This window comes from Crinia signifera, chromosome 5, assembly GCF_055691185.1.
Source record: "Crinia signifera chromosome 5, ASM5569118v1, whole genome shotgun sequence".
NCBI lineage: Eukaryota > Metazoa > Chordata > Amphibia > Anura > Myobatrachidae > Crinia > Crinia signifera.
Window position 1 is genome coordinate 46,375,475 of NC_139221.1, and position 21,068 is coordinate 46,396,542.

Sequence of the window (21,068 nt, forward strand, 5' to 3'; positions counted from 1 at the left end):
TGCTGAACACCTTTCTGAGAAATTAACCTGTTTAAAACAGGTGATGGCAATCATACATTAAGGGGAAGTCTAGAAACAGAGCATTGTGTCCCTCCTGGAGAGGGTCATGTTGGGAGGTATGTGACAGAGAACCAGCCCAGTGAGCCCACAGACAGTGCCAGACACCCACTGCCTTCCCATGTTGCCCAGCACTACTACTCCACAGCCACCAGGTGAGCGCCCCCCTCCCGTGATTTGCTGTAAAACCTCCCCCCCCGCGCGCCCCCCCTCCCGCGATTCGCGGCAAAAACACCCGCGACCCCGCCACCCCCCCTACCGCGATTCGCAGCAAAAACCCCTCCCGCGATTCGCGGAAACCCCCCCCCCCGCGACCTCCCTTCCGCGATTCGCGGCAAAAAGAACCCCCCCGCGACCCCCCCTTGCACGATTGGCGGCACCCCCCCTGCGACCCCCCTCCCGCGATTCGCGGCAACCCCCCCCCCCCCCCCGCAATTCGCAGCAGCCCCAGGATTAAATGGCACATGCAAAACACTGACATGGCTATGGTCGACAATGAAAAAGGTTGACATGAGTTTTTGAAGATTTATTTTTAATTTTTTTAATTTTTTCATATTCATTGTCATGTGTTGACATGGACACCAATGAAGTGGCACACTTATGTCAACATTTACATGTGTTGACCTTTCTGTGTTGATTTTTTCTTGTGGCGATTCACGTCACACCCCCCGCAACCCCCCCTCCCGCGATTCGCGGCACCCCCCGTGACCCCCCACCTCCCGCAATTCGCGGCAACCCCCCACCGGAACCCCTGTGAACCCCGCCCTCCCGCGATTCGCGGCACCCACCCCCGCGACCCCCCCTCCCGCAATTCGCGGCACCCCCCCGTGATTCGCGGCAGCTCCAGAATTAAATTGCACATGGAAAACACTGACATGGCTATGGTCGACAATGAAAAAGGTTGACATGAGTTTTTGAAGTTTTTTTGTCATTTTTTGAATATTTTCATATTCATTCTCATGTGTCGACATGGACACCAATGAAGTGCCACACTTATGTCAACATTTACATGTGTTGACCTTTCTGTGTTGATTTTTTTCTTGTGGCGATTCGCGTCACACCCCCCGCAACCCCTGCTCCGGCGATTCGCGGCACCCCCCCGCGACCCCCCCCCCCCTCCCGCAATTCGCGGCAACCCCCCACCGGAACCCCCATGAACCCCGCTCTCCCGCGATTCGCGGCACCCACCCCCCGCAAACCCCCCCCTCCCGCAAATCGCGGCACCCCCCGCGATTCGCGGCAGCCCCAGGATTAAATGGCACATGCAAAACACTGGCACGGCTATGGTCGACAATGAAAAAGGTTGACATGAGTTTTTGAAGATTTATTTCATTTTTTGAATGTTTTCATATTCATTGTCATGTGTCAACATGGACACCAATGAAGTGGCACACTTATGTCAACATTTACATGTGTTGACCTTTCTGTGTTGATTTTTTCTTGTGGAGATTCGCGTCACACCCCCCCGCAACCCCCCCTCCCGCGATTCGTGGCACCCCCCGTGACCCCCCACCTCCCGCAATTCGCGGCAAACCCCCACCGGAACCCCTGTGAACCCCGCCCTCCCGCGATTCGCGGCACCGAACCCCGCGACCCCCCCCTCCCACAATTCGCGGCACCCCCCGTGATTCGCGGCAGCTCCAGAATTAAATTGCACATGGAAAACACTGACATGGCTATGGTCAACAATGAAAAAGGTTGACATGAGGTTTTTAAGTTTTTTTTTTCATTTTTTGAATATTTTCATATTCATTCTCATGTGTCGACATGGACACCAATGAAGTGCCACACTTATGTCAACATTTACATGTGTTGACCTTTCTGTGTTGATTTTTTCTTGTGGCGATTTGCGTCACACCCCCCCCCCACCCCACCATCCCCCACAACCCCCACTCCCGCGATTCACGGCACACACACACACACCTCCCCTGCGATTCTCGGCACCCCACCCCGTGACCCCCCCTCCCGTGATTCACGGCACACCCCCGCGACCCCCCCTCCCATGATGCGCCGTAACCCCCCCTCCCGCGATTCGCGGCACCCACCCCCGCGACCCCCCTCCCGCAATTCGCGGCACCCCCCCGCGATTCGCGGCAGCTCCAGAATTAAATTGCACATGGAAAACACTGACATGGCTATGGTCGACAATGAAAAAGGTTGACATGAGTTTTTGAAGTTTTTTTTTTCATTTTTTGAATGTTTTCATATTCATTCTCATGTGTCGACATGGACACCAATGAAGTGCCACACTTATGTCAACATTTACATGTGTTGACCTTTCTGTGTTGATTTTTTCTTGTGGCGATTCGCGTCACACCCCCCCAACCCCCCCCCCTCCCCGCAACCCCCACTCCCGCGATTCACGGCACACACACACCCCCCCGCGATTCTCGGCACCCCACCCCGTGACCCCCCCTCCCGTGATTCACGGCACACCCCCCTCGACCCCCCCTACCATGTTTCGCCGCAACCCCCGCCCCCGTAACCCCCCTCCTGCGATTTGCGGCAACCCACCCCGCGACCCCCCCTCCCGCGATTCGCGGACACCTAAGTTGCAATACAGGGCATCTTTCATACAATTCTAACCATATTTCTCATATACAAACGTTCACAAATTAAGGGGGCGCAGCCCCTTACGACGGTGTGAAGAGCGCCCGTAGGGCGCGATGAATCACCTAGTATATATATATTTGTGCATTTGCTTAATAGTTAAAAGGTTAAATTATCCAGGAAAGTTAAATTCACAAGCATTTTGATGTCTCTGGGTTATTTCTAACAGGTACCAATAATTCTCACAACCTGTAAATGACTGAAAGCTTTGTGCATGTCCAGGCTTCCTGATCATTTAATTCTTACCGTGCAGACTCATCTCTTGCCTTCAATATCAGATAAGCTATATGATGTTCAAAAAAATATTCCTCCAGGTCCAAAAGCAACAGAGAAAACCTAGATGAAAAAAATAAAATAAATAAAATGTGGGCTGAATCCACAAAGCGATCAGGTAATTTCATGTGGGCTGAATCCACAAACCGAACAGGTAATTTCATATGGGCTGAATCCACAAACTGATAAGGTAATTTCATGTGGGCTTAATTTACAAACCGATCAGGTAATTTCATGTGGGCTAAATTCACAAACCGATCAGGTAATTTCATGTGGGCTGAATTCACAAACCGATCAGATAATTTCATATGGGCTGAATTCACAAACCGAACAGGTAATTTCATATGGGCTGAATTCACAAACCGATCAGGTAAAAACATTTTTTGTTAAAATATATTTTTATTGTAACGTTAATTTAAAAAAAAAAAAATCAGTTAAATAGAAAATTAGTGCAGCTAAAAAAAAAGCAAATACAGCATGGAAATAAGGAAGTTATGTACATCACAAAATGCGCACCACTTGAATTGCTCCATTGGGCACCATCTAATGGCAGCTGCCATACAAAACACTTGAATTCCCCCCCATATGATTGAGTAGCAGCGTTAGCCTTTTATTACATAGGATGAGAGCTGTACAAGGTACATGGCCATGTGCAAATAAACAAGATATACAGATAGAAAAATCATCATTATTATTACTTCTATAATCTACATAATAAAAGGTGCAACCTAGACTGAAAATGTTAGGGATAAAAATAAGAGTTTGTGAATGGTACCGGTAACCTAGTAGTCAACAGTGTAAACATGAGGAAGATAAATCTTTAAATAAAACATTGTCGGGATGTCAAAATACTGTAAACAAACAAACAAGCAAAAAGAGGAAGGAAAGGACTTTCCTTCATGATTAAGCTTCTAATGGTGTGTACACATGGGGCGATATGATTGCTGGCGATATATTGCTAGCAATATATTGGCAGCAATCATATTGCTCAGGGCACATGGGGGGGAGCCGCAGCGTCTGCTTGCTGCTATCACATGGCGGGGGGGGGGGGGGGGGGGGGAGACAGAGACCCGAACGGAGGAGGGAGGGAGCAGCTGCTGTCACGGAGAAGGGGGGGAGGGACGCGAAGGGAGGAGGGAGCAGCAGCAGAAGGAAATCCTCCTGCCGCTGATCTCCGCTGACCTCCTGCTCAGCGCCGGGGGAAGCATGCTCCTGCGACCATTAGGGAGTGCACCATATTTCCAGCGATTTCAGCCAATATCGCCCCAGTGTGTACACACCTTAAGAATCAGTTAGCCACAACATTCGCACTTTGACCATTAATAATCTTACATACATTGGGCATGATTCAGATTTCACTGTAAATGCAAAATCTTTATCTAATGGGCAAAACCATGTGCACTGCAGGTAGGGTAAATGTAACATGTGCAGAGTGAGTAAAGCTGGCCATACACTACTGCAATGTATCGAAGCAGTGTATGAACAATCCGACCACCTTGAGCTAGCCGGGACCTTCCCAGACGGCAGGATCGCATACGATACATCTCATAGATTTGGGTGGGGTGCATTCAAACTGAAATCTAAATTGCAGTGTAAAAATAAAGAAGCCAGTATTTAACCTGCACAGAAACATAAGAAATCACCCAAATCTAATAGCTCATATACACTAGCCGACCTTACCAAGTACGATATAGTTAACAATTTCGTTCAGTGAAGTTCCCGTACTGGCTGAAAATGCAGGTCATTTGGCTATATAGACAAATTGGCATGCAAGTTCAGTAGACATCTATCATCGTTAATGACGCTTGGGAGCGCACATTGTTAATGACATGGAGTAACATTAGACGATATTGTGAAAAGTATCTCTACTAGATGATATTGTGAAAGATATCGCACAGAAGCCCCTTTCAGTGTCACAATTTAACTGCAGTTTGTGACCTATTAAGTACACAAAAGAAAATCATCCTGGACAATCAAATTGTGTTAAGTAAGGTACCAAGTGGTCATACAGGGAGCGCAATGCCATTGTTGGCCTTTGGGTCAAGGATGCCAGTGGCCATTGGTTCAAAAGCACAAGGCCGCCGGTGGCCATTGGTTCAAAAGCGCAAGGCAGCCATTGGCAAGAGGGCAAGTCCATAGGTGGCCATCAAGTGGCAAGAGGGCAAGGGCGCAGGTGGCCATCAAATGGCAAGATGGCACGGCCGCGGGTGGCGAGAGCGCAAGGCAGCGGGCGGAGAGAGCGCAAGGCCACAGATAACCATCGGAATTGAGAGCACAAGACTGTGGGTGGCCATCGGGTCTAGAGAGCAAGGCCATGGGTGGCCATCGAGTGAGTGTCAGAGGCTATAAAAAGTATTGCGGGGTTGAATTTTAGAACGTTTCTTAGCAAACGAAAAAGGAAACTCAGCACATTTCAGCAAATAAACATGTCTACAGTATTTCAGGGTACATTTAAATACATCTATTTAAATTTGTATTTACTTTTGTGCATATACAAGCAGTAAAATATACAGTAGTTACTACTACAATCTTCACGTTAAGAAAAACCCCATTCCATCAATACATATCCCACAACATTAGATCAATGTTATTAGATCATGCTGTTTTGAGCGGCTTTCAGCTCAAAGTTGGCCAGTGCGTATATCTTTAAAAAAAATTAGGATGCTGCGTAGATGCTGTGCATTATGTTGAAGAGTCCTTATGATTATGCTGCAATATGAACAATACTCAGATCAGCAGAGTCATTTACTGGAAAAAAAAATGAAGATGTATTAGACCTGGAGCCAGGAATTAAATGCACCGCTATGCTCATTTCCATTAGCAATTGTACAAAGTAAGAAACCTATGTATTGTCAAGTCAAAACTACAAAATCCAGTCTCATCTAAACTTAATAAATAAGGTAAACCAAGGATAACAGAGAAAGGGAATTCTTCCTTTACGGGCACAATGGCTATACCCAGAAGATTATTTACTATAATCAGTGCTATTTTTCAGCAGGAACCAGCAGGAACTCAGTTCCTGAACCTCTAATTAAATATGACATCATCAGGAACTGAAAATGTACTTTCCATAAGATAAGTTTTATTTTACAGTCACCTGTGAGTGCCTTTGTTTCTAAATACAATATATACATCTATCTCTCTATTGTATGTATATTTTTAATTTTTATTGATCCCCCTCCAGACCTGGAGTTCCTGGACCTATTTTGACAGAAAAATAGTACTGACTATAATGATTGTAAAAATATAAAAATATAAAACAGCATCACTGATGTAATTGTTATTTTAATGCATACAATAAGCTATTCAACTTGACAATCTACCCTAGCCAACAAGCTCGTTCCATAACCCTCTGAGGCACTTATGTATTATATAGCTTCATTTCTGGACTTGGTGAGACTACTGGTGCCTGTCCTTGTGTTTCCCTCCTATATCCCTATAGATTGTAAGCTTGCAGCAGGGCCCTCTAACCCCCAAGTCTGTCTGTTGTTACCCAGTTTGTTTTATCACTGTCTACTATTGTAAAGCGCAACGGAATCTGCTGCGCTATATAAGAAACTGTAAATAAATAAATAAATACATACATTTATTGTACACCACAGGTTGGGCCTGGTTTATTGCCGGGTACTCGCTCTAGCAGCACATGGAGATAACATTTTACTGCCCCGTTACCAGGATCCAACCCTGCCGGGTTGACCCGACTGCCAGGTCAACGCAATTTTTTTTCAGTGATCCTTTTACACTGAAGTGCGACCCGGCAGTGTAAAAGTGGTATTATCGGTGTTGACATTTACAATGTTGACAGCAGGTAATTTATTACATCAACATTATTCAAATGTTGATATAATGTCAATACTGCCATAATGTTTACATTTGAAAACCTATAGAAAAGACTGTCCGAACGCCGATTGGCTGAATTCTCTCAGCCAATCAGTGTCCGGACAGTCTTTTCAATAGGTTTTCAAATTCAGCAGGGCTTCTCGCCCTGCCTCCTGGCAAATAGCGCTACAGTCATCTCCCAATGAGCCCATAAAGGACTATGATGGAGGAATGTGATTGTATTCAGTTATCTACAGGATCTCAGTTTGATTACAATATGCATAACAAATGCCTAGGGATTACCACACACCTCGTGCCACAAGATAACGTGTATATGTGAGGCACATGACAGCGTTTATTGTGCATTCCAGCAAGTAATAACAATGCTAGGGATTTCCACACACCTTGTGCCACAAGATAACTTGTATACAGTATGTGAAGCACATGACTGTTTATTGTGCATTGCAGCAAGTCGTAGAGTAGATAGCAATCAGGTTTTCCCATATCTACTTTACTTTAGTATGAACAGTGTAAAGCTAGTGACCACATGATATGCATGTCACTGACAGCATGATATGTACAGTCTGACATAAGTGTTTCCTATATAATATCAAGGCTGAATAATAGACACTGGGGCAGATGTATTAAGCCTGGAGAAGAGATAAATGCAAGGGTGATAAGGAGAGGTAAATGTCCAGCCAATCAGCTCCTTACTGACTTTTTTTCAAACACAGGCTGTAACATGGCAATTAGCAGGTGATTGGCTGGACGTTTATCTCTCCTTGTCTCCCTTGGATTTATCTCTTGTTAAAGCTTAATACATCTGCCCCAGTGTAACATAAGCTGTGAACAGCATTACTTGGGTGCTATGTATGATGGGGGAATCTTACAATTTGTCCTGTATGAGATGTGCACTACAATAACACATTAGCTGGATATGTAATGTAGTGTACAAAATTATTGTGTAAAAAAACACAGGTACTTGTTTCCTAGCACGGCGCCTATCGCATGGCATTGCGTATCGTTTTTAGTGCTGTGCAATGCGATACGATCTCCATGTTAAATGCACAGGAGTGCTTGTACAATGAAATGTCCCATAGGATCACATGCCAGCAAATGGCATGCGATGCAATATTTCATTGTACAAGCACCCATGCCATGAGATGTGATGGGTGCTTACAATGAGATGTATCCACGTCATCCCGAAGCGTGGTGAGTGCAGCGAGCCCGCGAGGGGCGGCGGTACGCGTCCTCCGACCTTTTCATACCCCCACTATCCACGTCGGCGTGGAGTTGATTTTAGATAGTGTGGCGAGCGAAGTGAGCCACCGAGCCCTGCGAGGGGATGCGGAATACGAGCCCGAAGCGTGGCGAGCCCCGCGAGGGGACGCGGAATACATGTAAAGTCATCCGAGTCTGCTCGCCACGCTTCGGGCTCGTATTACACGTGCACTCGCCACACTATCTAAAATCAGCTCCACGCCGACGTGGATAGTGGGGGTATGAAAAGGTCGGAGGACGCGTACCGCTGTGCTCGCCACGCTTCGGGTTGGCGTTGATAGTGGGGGTGACACTAAATGATGGAATCACATTGTAAGCACCCATCTGAGTGCTTGTACAATTAAAAATCGCATCTCATCGCATGCCGCAATATTGCTGGCGATGCAATGCAATGTCGTACGATGAAATCGTGGGCGCCGTGCTAGGAAACAAGTACCAAAAACATACTATACTGATAAAAAATAAAAAAAAAGACAAATCTATAGGTGGAAATATTCCATATATTATATTAATACAAGGTACAAAATGCTTTAATGACCCCAATAAATCATGTCACAGGGTATGTATGCTCAACATCAGCCAGCAATTGTGAAATACATACCTGACACCTACTGTACAGGTGCCATAGTGCAATGTGGTGGAAAACCCCCTACTACCGTATTATAATGCAGATTATAGGGAAGGCTCAATGAACAAGCAGGGATCCATAATGGCATGGGAGATGGTGCACATCCCGCACTACTACACGTGACACGACAATGCTGCTGCTGGATACAATGTATACATTGTCACTGATCACCATTCACCACCACCCCATGATGACTGCACGACGATGGTCACAGGAGGAAGTCACACTCACCTCTCCTTAGAAGAATGCTGCAGTGAGCCTGCTGGTCTCTTCCAGAAAGCCATGGGCAGGCAATGCCCTGGTGGGCAGAGCCGCTGACACCCAGTAAGTCTCTGTCAGTGGTATGTACACACAGCAAGGCTCACACACACGGAGGAAGCAGCCGGCAGCAGCTCATTGACTGAGGACTAGGAGGACTAGGACTGATGATGGTTGTGCTGCTGCTGCTGCTGCTGCTGTGCTGTGGCTGGAAGTCCGGAGAAGAGGATTAATGAAAGCAGCCTTGTGATTGGCTGGAAGTTACCAGTACAGATGCGTTCGACTTGTTCTCATTGGTCTGGTAAATGTCAATTCTGAGCGACGGCGGATTGGCTGCTGCCTTACTTCCTCAGTGGAATGGCTGTGTGTGTGATTGGTCAGAATGCAGACGCCGGGTATGATACAATGTATATGATAGTATGCGGCAACGTTCTGTCTCCTGTTCCTGTAAACATTATGTAATGTTTATCAGGCTGCCCGCAGGCAGGGACGCACGTTTACTTCCCTTTTGGGGATGATGTTTTAAATTGTTATTTCACCTGCTTCACAAATAACATTCTGGCTGCCACATATATCAGGAGAGATTGCTATATATTATATAACAAATATTTTTTACACAGCTATCTACTTTTAAATAGTTATATTTAATTTATAAATTTAGTCATAGGGGGATTGAATGGGATACGGCCACTGGGTCACCAAGCATTAGGTTGACACCACTAGGTTGACATGCATTAAGGTTAACTTGACTGATAGGAAGGTTGACATGGTCATAAGGTTGCCATGGGGAAAGTTGACAGGGTCATAAGTTCGCCATGGGGAAAGTTAACAGGGTCATAAGGTCGACATGGGGCTTTTCACTGTTTTCGAGCCGACATGTGTCGACAAGCGGTATTTCATGCCCTACCATCCACTAGGGTGTGGTGGGAGAATAAAATAGTGTGCCGAGCGCAGCGAGGCAATGTACCTGAAGCATGACGAGCGCAGCGAGATACCGCTGAGACATGTACAAGGTCGACATAGACAAAAGGTTGACACAAGCAATATTTGACACAGGAAAATGTTGACGAGTTTTTAGTTAATTTTTTTGGGACTTTTTTATAATTTACCTACAATCCACGTGGACTGGGAATGGTGGAGTGTGCCCAAAGCATTGGTAGTGTGGTAAGGCACCCGGTCCAAAGCATGGCCAGTGAAGCTTGCCATGCGATGGAACTTGGTACACTTATTGGGGGTCCTTCCTGTGTACAGCATCAGCAGCACTGGAGGGTCAGCGCTAAGGTGACAGTTGAGCACATTGCGCCAACCATACCTTGACTCTAGGTCTAACCACTGCACAGGTTCTGTGGCGTTCCCTTTAGTATAACTGCTGACTCTCCTGCTCCTGGCTCTCTTGGACCAGCCCCATTTCCTCCTGGCCGGTGTACCCGCGGCAGTCCCTCTGCAACCTCCTATTCTCAGCTACACCTAGAGGGGTGTCACTAGAACTTTGTGGGCCCCATACAAAAATGTTGAAATCTACATACGGTTTTAGACCTCATGGCGCCCTATACTGGTTTGGGCCCTACTTCCTCCAACAATCCATAGCACTATATTTTTTGCTCCTGCTTACAGGTGGCATCGGTAAAGTCATTGGCGAGTGCACAGTCTACCGATATGCAGTGCCAAATTTCCCATTAGGCACATGAGGCACGTGCCTAGGGGCGGCACATATTTTGGGGCGGCACTTGGATGCATGTGATAGTACTATCAGCCTGAAATGTACCAGTAACTTCAAAATGTTTCCACTGTGCTGTACCATATTCCATCTTGAATAGAGTGTAAATGGACAGGACATGCAGATACTGACCCTGTAAACTGTCCTACTCATACCCCTTTCACATTGCACTTTTAAAACGGTATATTGCCATTTTTTTTCCATTTTAAAAAGTTTAAGGCTGCAGTGTGAAAGTGCCAGAGTTGATTTACCGGTTAAAGTTAACTGGTATTTCAACACGTTTAAAAAGCAGAGTCCTACACTTTTCAAAGCCGTTTTTTAGGCAATGTGAATGGCTCTATTTCTATGGCTTGAAACGTGTCCCTTGGGGTTTAAACGGGTTGAATGTGTGAATGGTATTAAATGCTTTTTAAAACGGTTTTCACCTACAATGTGAAAGGTCTTAAGGTTCAGACCCGTTTTAAAGTCCCATTTAAGAATACAGGGTCAATACCCGTTTCTGCTATGTGAAAGCAGTATTAGTAAATATGTTTCTCTTTCAATGGTCCTGGTGACACAGCTTCACATTGGGATGTAGGAGGGTCCGCAGGAGCCAGGCACCTATCCTAAAGCTTTTGGAGGGTAGGCTCCTCCCCTACTGCATCCCAGATTCCTCAGTTCGTGTTAGGTGCCCACTGGAGTGGGTGCTATTCTAAAGGGCTGCCGGAGCAGCCGAAGGAGTAGAGCTAGTTAGGGTTTTTATTATTTTATTAACTTTTACACTAGCTAGGTAGGCACAGTGTGAGGATTCTCATTAGTGAATCTTCACACTGCTAGCGCAGCAGGAGCTGACAGAAGCGCGTCCTGTCAGCTCACTGTGCACATGGGAGACGCTGTCTGGCCTCCCTGTGCAGCGCTTACAGCTTCTTTTAAGAAGCTGCCTGGGCTCCGGAGCGCTCTGAAACCGGCTTCACGCTAGGTGGGGATCATGGGGGACAGGCGCTCCGTGATGGCGGCGGCCATTTTATGCGGAGCTTACACACTGAGCTCCTGATATGAGAGGACAGCAGTGTTGTTACAGGCATGTTCCGAGTGGTCCCCAGCTGAGGGGGAGATACTGGAACAAGGAGATCCTACAATGGGAGCGGCTGTCTGGGGGTAGTTGGCGCCAAAAGTCACAGACCCCGCAGCAGCAGGGACTTGATCCCTTCCCTCACTCTGTTTTGGCGCCATTCAGAACGCTTGCAGCGGAGCTGAGCTGGCTTACAGATCCTGACAGAGTGATTGGATTTCCTGGGCTTCGTTTTCCCCATTCTGAAGACTACAGAAAGCTAAGTGACTGAGTACACTGTATATGTACATTTAATGCTGTGACCGTGTTATTGAGAACATCAGGTCTGAGCAACAGCCTGTGGTCTTGGGGGAGGGAGCCTTAAATGCATTGAGCGCTTGCAGTGGTTGTACACTGAGAATTGTCCCTGAGGGGGGCTTATGTATTTATATGCGCTGCTGTGAAACCCATGGGGAGTGAACTCCAGAGGGTAGTACATCGGAACTTGCATGGGCCAAGCCCTAGGCAGGTCTAAAAATGCTTTGGAGCATTACTGGACAGGCAGAGTGATGGCTGGTAACTTCCCTAGACCAGTGCCATTCTCTCAGCAGTCCCCTAGCTCTGTGCCTCGGACCCAGACAGATCCTGATTTATTACTGGTCATGCAGGATACTGCTATGGGAATCAGCAGGTTTAAATTACTTGTTGCACAAGTTTTATGGTTATTCTGTGGGGACCCCTAAAAGGTCTTATTCAGTGCCATTATTAGCTGCTGATGAGGAAGGAGAGTACACAGACATACCAATCAGGGTGATATTTCTGAAGAGTCCTCAGCCTCAGGGGTAGAGGATTTTATTACTGCTGTTAAACAGGCATTAAATTTGTCTGTGAAGGATAAACTCCTGCAAAGGTTTTTTTTTTTTTTATGAGACAGCGTAAAGAATCTGATATCTCCCTGCTAAGGGGCCTGAAAAACCCCTGATAAAAGGCTTCAGATACTTAAAAGATTTCTAAGCCTGTACCCCATGCCTGAGGTGCATGCTGACCTCTGGAAAAAAGTCCCAGTGGTAGATGCTTCTGTGGCACGTGTATCAAGACCTCAGGTGGAGCCACTGTGCTACCAGTACAAGGGGTAGCAGCGTTTAAGGACCCCGCAGACTAAAAGCTGGAGGGTAGCCTCAAAGCATTATTTTAAGGGGTGGGATACACCCTACGCCCTCTGAGGATTTCAGCCTGGGTCTCTAAGGCCATGATCGTGCGGGACAGAAATTTGTGCACTATTTTACACGCTGACCCTGGTGTGTTATTGCTTGCAGAGAAGCTTAAAAACGGCTGCAGAGCATGTATTGGGGTCTGAGAGGAAGCTCTCAAAATGGCTGCCAGAGTTTCCACAGTGTCTGTAAATGCCAGGAGAGTGATCTGGCTTAAGGCTTGGGAGGCAGATAATGTGTCTAAGAAAGCCTTAGAGACAATAGCTTTTAAAGGAAAGCTGTTACTTGCTGCTGATACTGTCCTGCCAGTCCCTGCAGCCAAGCAGACATCAAGGCTTTCTGCTTTCAGGCCAGCCTTGCGGCCCTCCCTTAGAGGAGGTGCGTCTTTCTGAGGACAGCCCTTCAGGGGAAAGGTCCTAAAGTCTAAATTTGGTTCCTTTCATAAGAAACCAAACACAAAGGAGAGGACATACCGTCTACATGACTGCCAAGGGTTTTGCCCGGCGGTGGTCAAGATGGGGGGACATCTGACACTGTTCAAAGACGCATGGGCATTGTTAGACCGGGATTCTTGGGTGTTAGAAATTATAACCCAGGGTTACAGAATTCCCTTCAAGGGTCTTCTTCCAAGAAGATTCATTCCCACGCCAATAACAAAAGGGGCTCGGCTCCGTACAGCTCCCTTGGGAGCGGCTCATTCTCTTTTAGAGAAGGGTGTGGTGATCCCGGTCCCCAGAGCGGAATGAAAAAAAGGCTTTTATCCCACTCTGTGTCGGGTGTCCAAACCAGAAGGGTCTTTCAGACCGATTCTCAATTTAAAGTCGTTAATTATCCATTTGTGGGTAGACCATTTCAAAATGGAGTCTCTACGGTCAGTGCTGTGTAGCCTGGACCAGGGAGAATTTTTGGCGTTCATGGATGTCCAGGACGCATACCTTCATGTTCCTGTTCACCCAGGACATCAGGTTCTATTGAGATAGGAGACCATGCACTTGCAATTCCAGGTGTTGCACTTCGGCCTGGCCACAGCGTCAAGGGTATTCACCAAGATAATGTCTGTAATGGCGGCTGTGCTTCGACTGAGGGGAAACACTGTGATCCCATATTTGGACGACCTGCTGTTCAGAGCGGAGTCAGCAGACATGTTGAAGAGTCACTTGGCAAAAGCCTTTGGGTTTTTGGCAGGCTCACGGCTGGTTTTTAAAACTTACAAAAGTCTCAGTTGGTGCCGTCACAGAGACTCCAATTCTTGGGGATTGGTCTGGATACCCAGTTGCATTGGGTGTTTCTACCAGAGGCATAGGCCAGGGATCTGGCTGCCTTGGTACAAGAGATCCTAGGGTCTCAGAGCACAGCAGTATGGAGGTGCCTCAAACTGCTGGGGAAGATGGTGGCGTCTTTCGAGACGTTACAGTTCGCCAGGTTCCACTCTAGAGTGTCCCAGTGGACAGGGAACACTCAGACCATGAGGTCAGAACAAATGGTGTTGTTTTCAGAAACTCGATCCTTCCTAAAATGGTGGATGGAGGTGGATTCCCTTCGGGGGAGTCGGTCCCTGCAGTCCTGGAGCTGGTTGGTAGTCAAAACTACCGACGCCAGTCTCAGAGGATGAGGGGCAGTAGTCATGGACCTGCGTCTGCAGGGCTTGTGCACTTTAGAGCAGAAAGACTGATACTTTACAGTCTGCCTTACTGATCAACATCTTGGAACTGAGGGCTGTGTGGAAGAGGTTTTCTCTGGCGGGAGAAAAGATTACAAGAGCTCCCTTTTAGGCATTCAGACCGACAAGGTCACAGCTGTGGCATATCTGAATCACCAGGGAGGCACACACAGCAATCTGGCCATGTGGGAGGTGTCCCGAATCTTCTTGTGGGCGGAACAGAATGTTCTAACATTATCAGCAATCTTCATACCAGGAGTGGAGAATATAGAGGCCGACTTCCTGAGCAGGGAGAAACTGATGGAAGGAAAATGGAGGCTGAATCCACAAGTATTCCACTAGATTACAATAAGGGGGAAACCCCGGATAGGGACCTGAAGGCATACAGGTTCATCCATCAGGTACCCAGGTTGTATGACAGGATGTGGGATCCACTGGCAGAAGCAGTGGATGCCATGACTATCCCCTGGGAGGGGAATCTTCTTTATGATTTTCCGCCAGTTCCAATGCTGGCAAGAGAGTTGAAAACAATACAGGCCCAGACAATTCCAGTAATTTTAGTGGCCCCAGATTGGCCAGGGAGATCCTGGTACTCGAGGCTTCAGAGATTCTCTGTGGACTCGTGGCGTCTACCTCTGAGGTCAGACCTTCTAAAACAAGGACCGTTCAACCAGCTGGATTCAGCTCGATTAATTTTGACGGTCTGACTGTTGAAAACGCCATTTTGAGGAATATAGGATTCTCAGAGGCGGTGGTTAACACAATGAGGAAAGCCAGAAAGTCAGTGTCTTCTGTAAATTATTTTGGGGCCTGGAAGACCTATATTTGGTGGTGTGTAAGACAGAGGTCACGCACATCGAGATTTAAAATGGCTAAATTGTTGGAGTTTTTTACAGGAGGGCCTTTCCTCTGGGTTAGGCCTTCAGTCACTCAGAGTACATATCTCGACCGTGTCAATTTTTCTTTCCAAAGATGGATTGCGTTAGAACCAGAAGTACAGACCTTTCTGCAGGGGGTTTATCTATTGAAACCTCCCTACAACCAACCAGTAGCACCAGGGGAATTATCTCTGGCTCTGGAGTACCTTAAAGAGGCGCCTTTTGAGCCGTTAAGGTCGGTTGACCTTAGTTTCCTTTCAGGGAAGCTGGTATTTTTGTTGGCGGTGGCGTCAGCAGAAAAAAGAAAAAAAAAAAAAAAAAAAATAATATCGGAGTTGATTGCTTTGTTCTACAAGTATTCCTCCCTTATATGTCATGATGATAGGGCTGCCTTTCGGACAGTACCCCTAGATTTTTACCAAAAGTAGTCTCTGCTTTTCTTCTAAATCAGGAGATTGTTCTGCCTGTGTTTCAACCCCCAGAGGGTTGTTAGGAAAAGGGACAAATTGAGGAATTTGGATGTTGTGCGCGTCTTGCGCGTTTATGTGGACAGAGTTAAGAGTGTCAGAAAGACTGATACTTTACTGGTTTTGTATGACATACACAAACTTAGTTGGCCTGCTTCTAAGCAGACCATTGCTAGGTGGTTGCGCTCTGTTATTGCGTTTGCATATACTAAAGTTGGTAGGCCTGTACCGGCCAGGATTAATGCGCATACCACCAGGTCGGTTGCCACCTCTTGGGCGGTTCGACATGGGGCAACAGCTGAGCAGGTTTGCAGCGCTGCCACTTGGTCATCTGTTCATAATTTTGCCAAATTCGATAGGTTCCATGAGTTCGCGTCGGTGGACGCAGCATTCGGGCGAGCAGTGATGAATACTGCAGACCTGAGCGTACCCACCCAAAAGGACCGGCTCTGGAACGTCCCAATGTGAAGCTGTGTCACCAGGACCATTGAAAGAGAAAAAGGGATTTTTGTAAGAACTTACCGTTCGAATCCCTTTCTCTGATATGGTCCTGGTGACACAGCGATCCCTCCCTTACGCTCAGTAAGTATGCCAGTGTTCATGATGTTTCATGTTATAATTGGTTGAAAAGTTAAATTTAAAATTGTGCATATAATATGTGCAGTTGTTTGTACTGAGTTAATGTATTCCAGTGGCTTTGAAAGATTGAACTGAGGAATCTGGGATGCAGTAGGGGAGGAGCCTACCCTCCAAAAGCTTTAGGATAGGTGCCTGGCTCCTGCGGACCCTCCTACATCCCAATGTGAAGCTGTGTCACCAGGACCATATCAGAGAAAGGGATTCGAACGGTAAGTTCTTACAAAAATCCCTTTATACATAATAAATAAAAATAAAAAAAGTTACAGTTGGTGGCTTTTTTTATTCTATTATATTGGCTATCATCAAATGAGGGCTTATAACTAATCAATAAAAATAAAACAGGGGGCGGCATTATTGTGTCTACGGGCGCCCTCACCCCTAAATCCTCCCCTGCCGATATGTATATGACGTTACTGGGATTCACCTCACTATAGCGGACATCCTGACTGCAGCAGCGGATGGACCTGCGGGGGAGTATGGCAAGGTAAGTATATGTGTGTGTGTGTGTGTGTGTGTGATTGTGGGTATGTATGTATAAGAATAAAGTTGCACTTTACTGGGTATCTGTGTTATTTTCACATTGGTCATGCAGTTGTACTACAAATCCCAGTGGGTCCTTTAATACCTCTAATGATGGGACTTGTGGTTCTCAAAGTCCCTGCATGTGGGGAGGCTTGCTGGGACTTGTTGTTTCACTGCACAACCCAATGCTGGTATTTTTTTCATCTATTTTTTACCCCCAAAAAAGCAGCGCGGCTCCCACAGCCCAGGGGTGTCGGGCACAGCCCTGGGCTTCGGTCCTGGATGGGTAAAGCCTGTGGGGACCCCTTTATTGGGGCGGTTCCCACTCTCCCAGGGACCTTGTCCAGGGCTGACCAGGGGATGATGTGACGGCTGGGGCATAAAAAAGTGTCTCCCGGCTTTGGCATTATCCTGCTGGCTGTTGGAGCCCGGTGCTGGTTCCAAATTATGGGGGACCACTACATCCCCCCCCCCCTCTGTATTTTTGGAACCAGGACTGGTGTTGGTTACTTAAATATGGGTGAACCCCACCAATTTTTCCCCTCTTATTTGTGAAACCAGGAGGAGCTCAAAGATCCCAGGGATAGTTATGCTCAGGAAGGGGAGGGGGGGGGGCACACTGTTATTTTTACCCCCCCCCCCTTCCGCCCAAAAAAAAAATATTGCACATCCCCATAATAAAAAAAATCACACCTTTACCAAAACAAATCACATTCATGTTACCAAAAAAATTGCCAAAAATCGCGATTGTGCGATTTGGTGTGATTTTTTTGCACCCTATTACATCTCGCCCGTTTACCCTTGTGTCCTCCACAATCCACATCTAACCCACTAATGGAATCCTGTATAATGCCTAGTCTATCCCATAGCCTTCAAATATTTGAATAGCCAAAAGAAACAGAGGACGGTGAACCGAATCAGAGCGCTGAAGTTCTGCAGGTGGGTATGGAATGCGTGTGGTAACCCCGTACCACAAAAACAGTATTTTCAAAGGGCAATGTGTGCAAGACACATATATTGCACTCCAAAAATCCTCCTGCGAGCTTTGGAATTTATATACACGGATGAAAAGTAACGTCCCTGTCTTAGGAGGAACGCTCCTCTTCTCCGCCTCACGATAGATTGGTATATAAACAAGCTTCAAATAAATGTACGGATGGAAAGTAACGTCCCTGTCTTACAAGGAACGTTCCTCTTCTCCGCCTCAGGAAGGATAGATGTATATAGATTTCACCACTGTGTATTCTTATATCATACGTATCGGACAAGGTGTGCGACCCTGCACCACACTTTATAGTAGTTAAAGAGGTACCATACGTCCCTTATAAGGGATTGGCGTCTCCTCTTCTCCGAAATAGTATTATGTCGTCACACACTGGATTGCATTGATAACTTTCCTTTCTCCATATACATAGCCGTGAATCGGGAAACCATATGCGAATGAAATGGAACCGAATATAGTGTAATACAATCTTATTTATTGGGTCATAAAATATATTAAAAAACAAGTAAAATGTGTAAGTTCTGTAGCAAGATGGTAAAGGACAGCCGTATGAGGGGATTCAAACAATTACTGGAATCGGTGGAGAACTTGGTGGAAAAAGTTCTCAAACGAGCATAAAGGTGGGAGTTCCGGAAGCTCCCTTACTTCAGGCAAGTGAAACACCTTTTGACATCCTGGCAGAAAGGTCCCCAAATCGGTAGTCAGTAGCTTGGATCCAACGCGTTTCAACCGCCTGCTGCGGTCTTTATCAAGGATATACTGGAGGGCTCTCATTTACCCTATTTATGAGGATGAATAGCCAATCAGAGTGGTGCGTCTGATCGCGCCAAAAAGTTCTCCGTTGCGAGTGCCGGAAGTAGTCATCATTACTCCTGCCCCACTTCCGTCTTATCCGGGTGATACGTCTGTGCCACACTTCCGGTTTTCGTTATAGGCGCTCAGAAGATGCCCGGAGATTTTTGATAGGTCTTTTCTTCTTCGTTTTACACTGTGTCGGTATTGGAGTATATATGAACATGCTGGCATCGGAGTAATAAGGTGCCGTGCGTGCAGGATATTTTCCTCCAAAAGATAGTTTATGAGGAATGAAGACAAAGGGGGAACATGATTAGGAAAAAATCGATATAGTATATAAAATTACAAAAATATGCAATTCTTAAAAGAATGAACAGCTAAAAATTAATAAAAGACTTTAAAATGCGGTAAAACTCTGGCGGACTCAGGTTTTTCCTCAAAAAACTATAAAAACCATTTTATCTCAAAGTCTTTGTTAAGACCATTGGGGAGTAGTGTATTGAGATTAAAAATACATTTCATTTCCTCTTTTGCCAGTTGCGATGCTTTATTATTTTTTCTTGGGTCATCTTTGATCTCTTTGATGCCCAGAAACCTGACAATATGGTTAGAATTTGAATTGTGGACGGTTTTAAAATGTTGGGACAGGCTGTGTGTTTCAAGACCTTTCTTTATGTTGTTCAAATGTTCTGTAATTCTAGTTTTGAGAGGTCTCGATGTGCGGCCTATATAAAAAAGATTGCAGGAGCATTCGATGGCGTACACAACATTTGGGGTATTACACGTAATAAAATTTTCTATTGAAAAGGAATTTCCATTTATTGACAGATCAGTTGTTTTAGATTGTCCGTTGCTTTTAATTGTCTGACAGCCTTTACACAGGCCACATCTGTGGAAGCCCTTCGTCCGAACTCTGCCACTGGGATTGACTGTATTTAAGGCACTTCTTACTAGTTTATTTTTAATGTTAGGTGCTTTTTTATATATAAATTTGGGTTTCTTAGGGAGATGGGTACCTATGATTGGGTCTTTCAATAAGATTTTCCAGTTTTTCCTAAACGATTTTTCGATGGTTTTGTGCTGGGCGCTAAAGCCGGTTATAAATGCCCATTGGAAATCTCCATCCCCCTGTATTGGTTCTGCTATTTGTTTTGGTTTCAGGAGAGTTTCTCTCTCCATTTCCTCGGTTTCTTTTTGGGTTCTAAAGATGGTCTCAGTGGTGTATCCACTCTGGATGAATCTCTCTGCCATTTTGTCGGCCTGTTGTTTATAAGAGGTTATCTCAGAACAATTTCGTCTGAGACGCTTAAATTGTCCACCTGGAATGGCGTTCAGCCAGGTGTTATGGTGGCAGCTGTTCCTCTGTATATACGAAAGACAGTCTGTGGGTTTGGTGTAGGTCTTGGTACCCAAATGTCCATTGTTATCGAAGATGGTGATGTCTAAAAAGTCGATATTAGATTGACTGATGTTAAATGTCAGTTCGATGTTGTTGTCGTTCTGATTCAGGTGGTCACAGAAGGCTTTCAGATCGGATTCGTTGCCTCTCTATAGATATCGTCTATATAACGTGACCAGAATACCAGATCCGCCCCAAAACTATGCCCGCTCCACACATGCTCCTCTTCCCAGAGTCCCATGAAGATATTGGCATAGCTTGGAGCGAATCTGGTACCCATTGCGGTCCCCACCTTCTGGGTGTAGTAATATCCATCAAACATGAAATAATTATTATTCAAGATTAGATCTATACTTTCGATAAGTAAATGTTGTAGATGAGGATCTAAATTGCTTCTTTCTAAATACTTAGTCGTTGCTCTGATTCCTTTATCATGCCGGATAATGGAGTAGAGAGATTTGACATCTGCAGTCACTAGGTAGTAGCCCGTCTCCCACTGGACCGTGGGTAGAAGGTTCAGAAGGCTGCAGGTGTCTTTCAGGTGGGACCGATTAGTTTGGACAAGTGGCTGTAAAAAGTGGTCGGTGAATTCTGACAAATTGGCGGTTACTGAGTTAATCCCGGAAACTATGGGGCGTCCGGGAGGGCAGATTGGGTTTTTGTGGATTTTGGGTAGCAAATATATGACTGGTATCATTGGTTCAGGGATATTGAGAAATTTGAATTCTTTTTCATTGATGGTTTCAAGGTTTTTGTATTTATTAAGTAATGTAATAATTTTTTCTTGTATTTTTGCGGTTGGGTTTGATCTGATTTTAAGG

General features: G+C 45.9%; 1 protein-coding gene across 2 annotated transcripts in view; it reads right to left on the reverse strand.

Moving 5' to 3' along the window:
• The window catches only part of NSMAF (neutral sphingomyelinase activation associated factor), a 54,629-nt gene extending 45,481 nt beyond the window's left edge, over positions 1-9,148 (reverse strand). The window contains exons 1-2 of one of the 2 annotated variants that reach the window (XR_014474832.1): positions 8,900-9,148; positions 2,914-3,003 (exon numbers count right to left, since the gene is read on the reverse strand). Coding sequence is in view for 1 of the 2 variants with exons in the window: in XM_083187140.1 (XP_083043266.1) it covers positions 2,914-3,003; positions 8,900-8,952 (143 nt within the window). In the remaining variant the exon portion in view is untranslated. The remainder of the gene's footprint in view (positions 1-2,913; positions 3,004-8,899) is intronic. The other variant, XM_083187140.1, reaches the window with a different exon arrangement.
• Between the last annotated feature and the right edge of the window lie 11,920 nt (positions 9,149-21,068).